Source organism: Penaeus vannamei, chromosome 41, assembly GCF_042767895.1.
Source record: "Penaeus vannamei isolate JL-2024 chromosome 41, ASM4276789v1, whole genome shotgun sequence".
In the NCBI taxonomy this organism is placed as follows: domain Eukaryota; kingdom Metazoa; phylum Arthropoda; class Malacostraca; order Decapoda; family Penaeidae; genus Penaeus; species Penaeus vannamei.
In genome coordinates, this window is record NC_091589.1 from 14,910,654 (window position 1) to 14,920,366 (window position 9,713).

Below are 9,713 nucleotides of genomic sequence, written 5' to 3' on the forward strand. Positions count from 1 at the left end.
AGTTGTTGTTCATATTACTTTTTGATAATTTGTCTATACTTTAATTGCTTTATTATTCTGTATATAATCTATATAGTCCTCGATTCGTATCAGCATAGCCCTTACGAAGTTATTTTGGATCCACGTATACATAGCCTTTATTTCCCCCAGGCATATGGACCACTTTTCGTTCCTCCGCATACCAATAGGAATGAATGACCGTAATTATAAACGGTTGCGTTAGAGAAATTGAAGGGAAGAGGAATTTGAGTTTGGGCGATGATAATGACTGTAATGGCGATGACGATGACTTTTAGGAAGATTTATCGGCTATTTCGGCGGATGGAATTTGATGTTATTTGTTGGCTGATTGAACGCAATGCCCGTTTGGGAGGCAAGGGAACACGCGATGAGAGGAAATGCGGAAAGAAAGTGTAAATGAGGAGAGGACGATAAGGATTATGAAATGGCGTGGAGAAAATACTGATTATGATTTTTTATTATTATTATTTTATTTATTATTATTATTATTATTTATTTATTTATTTTTTTTTTTTTGAACTTCGAGTTGCATATTTATTTATAGACTTATATTCTGACGTTAATCTTTTTAGAGATGTGACATTTATTCCCAGAAAATTCTTGCCTGAAAATTATCAGATGTCCTTCGCGCATTATTTCACTCGTTGGTTTATGTTTCACTTGTTTTTCTTTATGTTTAGCTTATTGTTCTTAACCCGAATGGCGTTCGCTAGCACCAAGTTGAGGATTTATTTGTCGACGATTCGTAGAATTCAAGATGGACTTGTTTTTTTCTTAAGAGGACAATTTGGGGGGTTCGGTTTGACGTCGTTCTGCTGAGTCGGATTTTCTTTCTTTTTTCCTTTTTCCCGTATTTTTCTTTTCATTTCTTCCCCTTTTTTGTGAGGAGGGTATTGCAATGGTCGGCATTTTTCTGCCTCGCGTCTACATATTTTCGATCCTACCGACATGTTTTTGACGAGTTCCCACATGGGGCTTCCTTTTTTTCTTTTTTTTCTTTTTTTCTTTCCTTTTTCGTGTTCAACTTGTTTCGTTCGCTCGCTTTCTGTTTATATTTCGTTTTTATTTATTTTTCTCGATTATCTTTTTTTTCTCTCTATTTCCTTTGCTCTCTCTCTCTCTCTCTCTCTCTCTCTCTCTCTCTTTCTCTTTTTCATCTTTCTCTCTCTCTCTCTTTTCTCTCGCATTTTTCCTCTCTCTCTCTCTCTCTCCCTCCCTCTCCCTCTCCCTCTCCCTCCCTCCCTCTCTCCCTCCTCCCTCTCTCCCTCCCTCCTCCATTCCTCCCTCCCCTCTCCCACTCCTCTCCCTCTATCTACCTGTCAATTCCTCATCAACCTTTCTCTTTTCTTTCTCTCCCCTCTCCCCCACCTTCCATACTCCCTCCCTCCGTCTCCACCCACCCCTTCCCCCATCTTCCACTCTTTCCCTCCGTTTTCCCCTCCCCCTCCCTCCCCACCTTCCACTCCCTCCCCCTCCCCCCACCTTCCACTCCCTCCCCCCTTCCCCACCTTCCACTCCCTCCCCCTTCCCCAACCTTCCACTCCCTCCCCCCTTCCCCCCTTCCCCCTCCTCCGGCCGGGATGAGCTGCAGGAGAGGCGGCGCGGGGTTTGCGGCGCAGATGCTCATTTGTCACGGCGGCAAAACAAACATGGCGGCCGTCTGTCTCCGCGCCCGTCAGCTGGAGCGTTTGGCCTTGGGTTGTCAGCAGCCCTGGAGGAAGAGCTGACACAGGGCGCTTTGCCTCGCCTGACGGACTGCTTGCTTGCGCGTGCTCTCGCAGTCACGCATTTACTTGGCGAATTCACAAGCAAGCGAGAATGCAGAGTCGTTTACAAAATTCAAATCTGTTGTACGTAAACAGCTGGGACTTTCATGAAACTGATGGCGATAAGAGGGGTTGCAATGGTGAGGGTGAGGAATGATGATGGATAACATTAACATTAGTAAAGAAATAAAGATTTGTAACATTGATAAAAAGATAGATCTGTGTTTGTGAGATAATGATATTGATGATTTTAACAATTCCAATTATTTTTAGGATTATTATTATTAATTTCATTGCCAATTCCCCCACCATCCTTATAATCATCATCATCATCAACACTATCACCATCATCATTATCATCATTATCATCATCATCATCATCATCATCATCATCATTATATTTATCATCAGCTGCAGTATTATTAGTAATCAGTATTAGTATTAGTATTACCATTATCTATTATTAGTGATCGCGTTAGTATCACTTTTATTATGATCAGGCAAAAAGAAAAAGAAAAACGAAGCGCATGCAAAGCGACCGAGTCAGCTGTTTCCGGATTTTTTTCTTTTTTCTTTTTTTCTTTTTTTTTTTTTTATCTCGGACATATTTAGGCTTCATGTTCGTTGGTGTGAGTCAGTGCCGCTACATTCTCTCTCTCTCTTTCTCTTTCTCTTTCTCTCTCTCTCTCTCTCTCTCTCTCTCTCTCTCTCTCTCTCTCTCTCTCTCTCTCTCTCTCTCTCTCTCTCTCTCTCTCTCTCTCTCTCGCTCTTTCTCTTACTCTCTCTCTCTCTCGTTCTTTCTCTCTCTCTCTCTCTCGTTCTTTCTCTTTCTCTTACTCTCTCTCTCTCTCTCTCTCTCTCTCTCTCTCTCTCTCTCTCTCTCTCTCTCTCTCTCTCTCTCTCTCTCTCTCTCTCTCTCTCTCTCTCTTTCTCTTTCTCTTTCTCTTACTCTCTCTCTCTCTCTCTCTCTCTATCTTTCTCTTCTGTTACTCTCTCGCTCTTTCTCTGTCTCTCTCTCTCTCTCTCTCTCTCTCTCTCTCTCTCTCTCTCTCTCTCTCTCTCTCTCTCTCTCTCTCTCTCTCTCTCTCTCTCTCTCTCTCTCTCTCTCTCTCTCTCTCTCTCTCTCTCTCTCTCTCTCTCTCTCTCTCTCTCTCTCTCTCTCTCTCTCTCTCTTTCTCTCTCTCTCTCTCTCTCTCTCTCTCTCTCTCTCTCTCTCTCTCTCTCTCTCTCTCTCTCTCTCTCTCTCTCTCTCTCTTTCTCTTTCTTTACACTCTCTCTCTCTCTCTCTCTCTCTCTCTCTCTCTCTCTCTCTCTCTCTCTCTCTCTCTCTCTCTCTCTCTCTCTCTCTCTCTCTCTCTTTCTCTTTCTCTTACTCTCTTTTTTTCTCTCTCTCTTTCTCTTTCTCTTACTCTCTCTCTCTCTCTCTCTCTCTCTCTCTCTCTCTCTCTCTCTCTCTCTCTCTCTCTCTCTCTCTCTCTCTCTCTCTCTCTCTCTCTTACTCTCTCTCTCTCTCTCTCTCTCTCTCTCTCTCTCTCTCTCTCTCTCTCTCTCTCTCTCTCTCTCTCTCTCTCTCTCTCTCTCTCTTTCTCTCTCTCCCTCTTTCTCTCTCTCCCTCTCTCTCTCCCTCTCTCTCTCTTTCTCTCTCTCTCTCTCTCTCTCTCTCTCTCTTTCTCGCTCTCTCTCTCTCTCTCTCTCTCTCTCTCTCTCTCTCTCTCTCTCTCTCTCTCTCTCTCTCTCTCTCTCTCTCTCTCTCTCTCTCTCTATCTCTCTCTCACCCTCTCCCTCTATTCCTCCCAACCTCCCTCCCTCCCCCTCCCTCTCCTTTCCTCCCTTTCCTCCCCCTCCCTCTCCTTTCCTCCTCCTCCCCTCCCTCTCCTTTCCTCCCTCCCTCCCCCTCCCTCTCCTTTCCTCCCTTCCTCCCCCTCCCTCTCCTTTCCTCCATCCCTCCCTCTCCCTCCCTCCCCCCCGTCCTCCTTTTCGCTCTTTGTGGCGGCTGTGGTAACACTTGTTTGTCTCGGTTTATTGTCCGAAAGGGAATTGTGTTTGATGTGCTCATGTTTGTCGGCTTTGGGGGATGCCAGTCGCTCATCTCCGCGCCTCTCCAGCTCTTTCGCTGTCATTTCTTTATTCCTTTTTCTTTTCTTTTCTTATTTGTCTTCCCTGCGTATTTTCTTTCTTTCTCTTTCTTTGATTCTCTTTTTTTTCTTTATTTATTTCTCTTTCTTTTTTTCTATATTTCTTTCTCTCTCTTTATTTGATTCTTTCTTTTTGTAATTCTTTCTCTTTCTTTTTTCTTTCTTTCTCTTTGTCTTTCTTTCTTCTTTCTTTCTCTTTCTTTCTTTCTTTCTTCTTTCTTTCTCTTTCTTTTTTTCTTTCTTTTTTCAATGTTTCTTTCTTTCTTTTTTCATTCTTTCTCTTTAGTTTTTAATTCTTTCCTTTCTCTTTATTTTTTCACTCCTCCTGTTTCACTCTTTATTTCTCTCTTTCTTTTTTTTCCTTCCATTTGTCCTTTACTTGATTTACTTTCTTTCTCCTACTACATTTATTGTTTTTACTCTCTCAGAAGGTAGAAACAGCAGCCGAATAAATGAAGGTAGAAATAGCATGCGGATGAATGAAGGTAGAAACAGGCAGCCGATTAAATGAAGGTAGAAACACCAAGCAAATAAATGAAGGTAAAACAGCAGGCGAATAAATTAAGGTAAACAGAACAGCCGAATAAATGAAGGTAGAAACAGCAGGCGAATAAATGAAGGTAGAAACAGCAGGCGAATAAATGAAGGTAGAAACAGCAGCCGAATAAATGAAAGTAGAAACAGCAGCCGATTAAATGAAGGTAGAAACACCAAGCAAATAAATGAAGGTAAAACAGCAGGCGAATAAATTAAGGTAAACAGAACAGCCGAATAAATGAAGGTAGAAACAGCAGGCGAATAAATGAAGGTAGAAACAGCAGGCGAATAAATGAAGGTAGAAACAGCAGGCGAATAAATGAAGGTAGAAACAGCAGGCGAATAGATGAAGGTAGAAACAGCAGGCGAATAGATGAAGGTAGAAACAGCAGCCGAATAAATGAAGATAGAAACAGCAGCCGAATAAATGAAAGTAGAGACAGCAGCCGAATAAATGAAGGCAGAGACAGCAGCCGAATAAATGAAGGCAGAAACAGCAGCCGAATAAATGAAGGCAGAAACAGCAGCCGAATAAATGAAGGCAGAAACAGCAGCCAAATAAATGAAGGCAGAGACAGCAGCCGAATAAATGAAGGCAGAAACAGCAGCCAAATAAATGAAGGTAGAAACAGCAGCCGAATAAATGAAGGTGGAAACAGCAGCCGAATAAATGAAGGTAGAAACAGCAGCCGAATAAATGAAGGTAGAAACAGCAGCCGAATAAATGAAAGTAGAAACAGCAGCCGAATAAATGAAGGCAGAAACAGCAGCCAAATAAATGAAGGTAGAGACAGCAGCCGAATAAATGAAGGTAGAAACAGCAGCCGAATAAATGAAAGTAGAAACAGCAGCCGAATAAATGAAGGCAGAAACAGCAGCCAAATAAATGAAGGTAGAGACAGCAGCCGAATAAATGAAGGTGGAAACAGCAGCCGAAAAAATGAAGGTGGAAACAGCAGCCGAATAAACAGAAAATACGCGAGCGTTGTCAGGGAAGGCATGGTGCCGGAACTGGAAGGGAGGGGGGAGAGGGGGAGGGGATAAACAAGGGAGGAGGGGGTATGGACACGGTAGGGAAGGAGAAGGGGGTGTAGATATGTTGGACATGGGGGTAGGGGGAGTAGTTGTGGAGGGGGAGATGCAAGGGAGGAGGGGGGAGGTGGGAGGTAGACGTGTTGGGGAGGGAGGGTAAGGGGGTGAGGGAGGGAGGGAGGGGAACCTTTTTTTATAGGGGGGGGGGATCATATCAGGTGGAGGTAGAGAACAAAGGCCCTCTCATAACACAATAAGCGTATTTTTTATACTCTTTAATCTCTGTATTATCTAATTTTCTTATCTGCTTGCAGCCATTATTGTTTGTTTGTTTTTCTTTTCGTTAATCCATTTGCCTCCTTTACGTACTCCCTCACGCCCGTGCCCGCCGCCCTCGGGTCGTCTCGATCGATGACTCACGCGAGGGACCCGGAAGTGCCACGCAAGGCCGGAAGTACCTGCTACTCTGCGCTGTTAATTGTGTTGTGTTTATGCTTGTATTGATCTTTCTCTTCCTTTTTTCTTCTTCTTTTTCTTTATTATTTTTTATTTTCTTTTTCTTTATTTTTCTTTATTTTTTTCTTTATTATTTTTTTCTTATTTATTTCCTTTAATGGCGGTAGATGGGAAAGGAGAGAGAGAGGGGGGGGGGGGTGATGTGCCTCGGGGTATTTATTTGTTCGTTCGTTTGTTTGTTTGTGTGTGTTAGCGAGGGTCGTAATGGACTTATCTCCATTATGTCACCTTGTCGTTATCGCTCGTTATCGGGTGGCGAGGAGGGGCTTATCGAGAGGCGCTGATAAGGGGGTTGGAAGGCTGTAGAGGGAAAGGAGAGGGACGAGGTAAGGAAGGGGAGAAGGGAGGGAAGAGGGAAGAAATAGGGAGAAGGAGGGAAAAGGAGAGGGAAGAGGGAAGAGAAAGGAATAAGAAGGAAAAGGATAGGGGAAGAGGGAAGGGGAAAGCGAGAGCAATGAGAATAGAAGAGAAGGGAAGGGGTAATGGAAGGTCGTAGAGAGAAGGAGAGGAGCAAAGGGGAGATCGGAGGAGGAGGAATAGGAAACGGGGGGGGGGGGGGGCTCCGAAGTGCCTCGAGCTGTCACGACCAGAGGCACGACTCCGAAGGGCTTCGGAGGCCGCGGGGGGGGGGGGGGGGACTGGGGGCGGGGCACCTCTGATCATGTCGGTGGAGTCGCCACCCCCTCCCCCCTCCCTCCCCCCCCTCTCCCCTCGCTGCCGTTGCGACCTCCAAATGACCTCGGAGGCGCCAAGGTCAGGAGGGTGGGCGGCGGGCGGACTTCGGTTGGGTGGGTTGGCGGGTTAGCTGGCGAGGACACTCCCTCTCCCCGTCCTCCTCTTCCCCTCACCCCCCTCACCCTTCCCCCTCCCCCTCCCCTTCCCCCTCCCTTCTCTTCTTCCTCTTTCTCTCCCTCCCCTTCTCCTTCCCCCTCCCCTTCCCCCTGCCCCTGCTCGTCCTCCTCCTCTCTCCTGCCTCCCTCTTCCCCTCTCCCCCCCCCCTTCGGCCTCCAAGTGGGCGTGGCCGAAGGAGCCCGCCGCCCGGCCGCCCGTGTGCGCCTTCTCGAAAGTGTCCCGCCCGATTTCCCCTCCTGGTCGGGCGCGGGGAAATTGTCGCTTTCCGGGGCCGACGCGCGTTCCTGGAGGCGCCCGAGGAGATGTGTGCCGTTTTGTTTGTTTCTTTTTTTTCTTTTCTGTTCTTTCTTTCTTCTCTTTTTTTCCTCTCTTCCTTTGTTTTTTTCTTTCTTCCTTCTTTCTTTCTTCCTTTGTTTGCTTTCTTCATTTTTGTTTCTTTCTTTCTTTCTTCCCTTTTTTCATTCTTCATTTTTTCTTTCTTTCTTCCTTTTTTCTTCCCTTTTTTCCCCCTTTTTTTCTTCCCTTTTTCTTCCTTTTTTTCTTCCTTTTTTTCTTCCCACTTTTTTTCCTCTCTCGTCACTTTTGTCAATAGCTTGTCCTTGATTGTTCCTTCGACTTGCCGCACCTGCTGGATCAATGGGACGAGGGGAGATGCGTCGCGCGAGGGGAGAGAGGAGAGGGGGGGGAGGGAACAGAGGGGAGGGGGAGAAAGATGGGGAGGTAGGTGAGTAGAGGGGAGGGAAAAGGAGGGGAAGAGAAGGAAGGGAGGGGAGGGAAAAGGAGGGAGGAAGAAGGAGGGGAGTAGAGGGAAGGGGAAGAGAAGGAAGGGAGGAAAAGAGGGAGAAAGAAGGAAGGGAGGGGTGGGAAAAGGAGGGGAAGAGAAGGAAGGGAGTGGAGGGGAGGGGAGGAGAGGGAAAGCGAAGGGAGGGAGGAAAAGAGGGAGAAAGAAGGAAGGGAGGGGGGAAGGAGGGGAAGAGTAGGAAGGGAGGAGAAGAGGGAGAAAGAAGGAAGCGAGTATAGGGGAGGGGAGGGGAAGGGAAGAGAAGTGAAGGGAAGGGAGGCGAAGCAACGTGCCTCGAGTCATAAAAATGAACGTTTTCGTATTTCCTGAATTTTACGAGAAAAGAGAAATGGTTTTTATTTTCTTACTCTAGAGTAGAATTTCTTCCGTGTCTGTCTAAGAGTGAGATATTGTCAAGACTTAGGTTCGCAGAAGATGGCCATTTATCATATCTCGGCGCCTTTCGTGGGTGTGTGTGTGTGTTTTTTCCCCTTCGTCTTTTATGTCTTACTTTTATTCTTTCGTTTTGTTTTTACATCTTCTATCCCTCTGTTTCTTCTTCGTCTTCGTCTTTCTTTTCTCTCTTTTCATTCTTTTTTTTCCTTATTTTGCTCCTCATCTTCTCCCTCCTTTTCCACCACCCCCTTATTATTATTATTATTATTATTATTATTATTATTATTATTATTATTATTATTCTATTTCTTCATCATCTTCATCATCGTCTTCTTTTCTTCTCCGTCGTTTTCTTTTTCTTTCTTTTATTCATCTTCGTCTCCTCCGTCCCTTTCATCTTCAAAAACTTTTTTTTTTATCTGCCTGTTTCTTTATCGTCCTAGAAAAGCTGCTTTGCGTGTTATGGTGATCTCATTTGCATCTTGGTTTTATTGATTTCCGGAAAATATGGCATGTTCATTTTTTATTTTTTTATTATTATTGTTAATCCGGGGAAAAAACGGAAATGATTTTCCTTTGAGTTCCAGGAGCTTCGGATTGTGTTCTTGGACACTCTGTTCTCCGGAAAGGGATTTGAGATGATTGTGTCTAATTTGACGTGATTGTTGTCTGTTGTTTGTTTCTTTGTTTGTTTACTTATTTGAGTGACAATATGCGATGCGTATATAGATGCTATAATCACCTCTCTTTTATCTTTACAGACTTCCAGAAACTCGAAAGAGAGGCGAGAATTTGCAGAAAGCTGCAACACCCAAATATAGGTGAGTATCAGCGTAGTTCACTATACGACACTTTCCATACACTCTCACGGTCCATGCCACCCTCGCCTACCACACCTACTCCGCCTACTACACCTGCTACACCCACCAGCACAGTGTATTCTGTTCTACAGTTATCACCCTTCGAGGAGCAGTGTACTCGTTACTAGGTACACACATCTGCCAACAGTGCACCTGCTCCCTTGCATGCACACACTACGACGCACAGCCATTTCCAACACCGTATCTACTACCGACTGCCAAGGTCTATACAAGCGATGAACCGTATTCGTGTTGACGCACGTAGAAAGGGTATGAATGAGAATGAGTATCTTCACAGTACGAGAGATGTATTTGCCCGGTGTCGAATATATCTTCGTCAGGAGAAATATTCGAAACCGGTGAATTATATCTTGTATTTTGAAGATTTTCACTCTCATTCATACCTTTTCTACATATACAAGTCTATATAAGGGCTTGCATAGACCTTGCCTACTACTACCACCACACAGCACACCACGTTACCACCAACACAGGAACCATAATCAAAGTGATAGTAGATATTTGTGTATATTCTTGTATTGCTGTAACCCCCTGTGTAGTTTTCAAGTATTTGTGTTTAGAATGATCCTCCCCCTAAAGTACTCTGTATATGTTTATGTATATTGTATACCTGGATGTATATTATTACCAAGGACTAATGCAGTCAGCTGATTGTGACGTGAAAACAGAAGAGGGAAAGAAAATTGTGTTTTTCTGGGGTTTCATTTCATGGGTCGAAAACATGGCGGAGGGAGAGTGTGATTTGCTAGGCAGGTGAGAGAGAGAGAGAGAGAGAGAGAGAGAGAGAGAGAGAGAG

General features: G+C 44.8%; 1 protein-coding gene across 1 annotated transcript in view; it reads left to right on the top strand.

Moving 5' to 3' along the window:
- The window catches only part of LOC138860399 (calcium/calmodulin-dependent protein kinase type II-like), a 205,359-nt gene extending 196,166 nt beyond the window's left edge, over positions 1 to 9,193 (top strand). Inside the window, exon 3 of the mRNA XM_070117889.1 lies at positions 8,798 to 9,193. Coding sequence (XP_069973990.1) covers positions 8,798 to 9,024 — 227 coding nt within the window. The 3' untranslated portion in view covers positions 9,025 to 9,193. The remainder of the gene's footprint in view (positions 1 to 8,797) is intronic.
- The last annotated feature ends 520 nt before the right edge of the window (positions 9,194 to 9,713 follow it).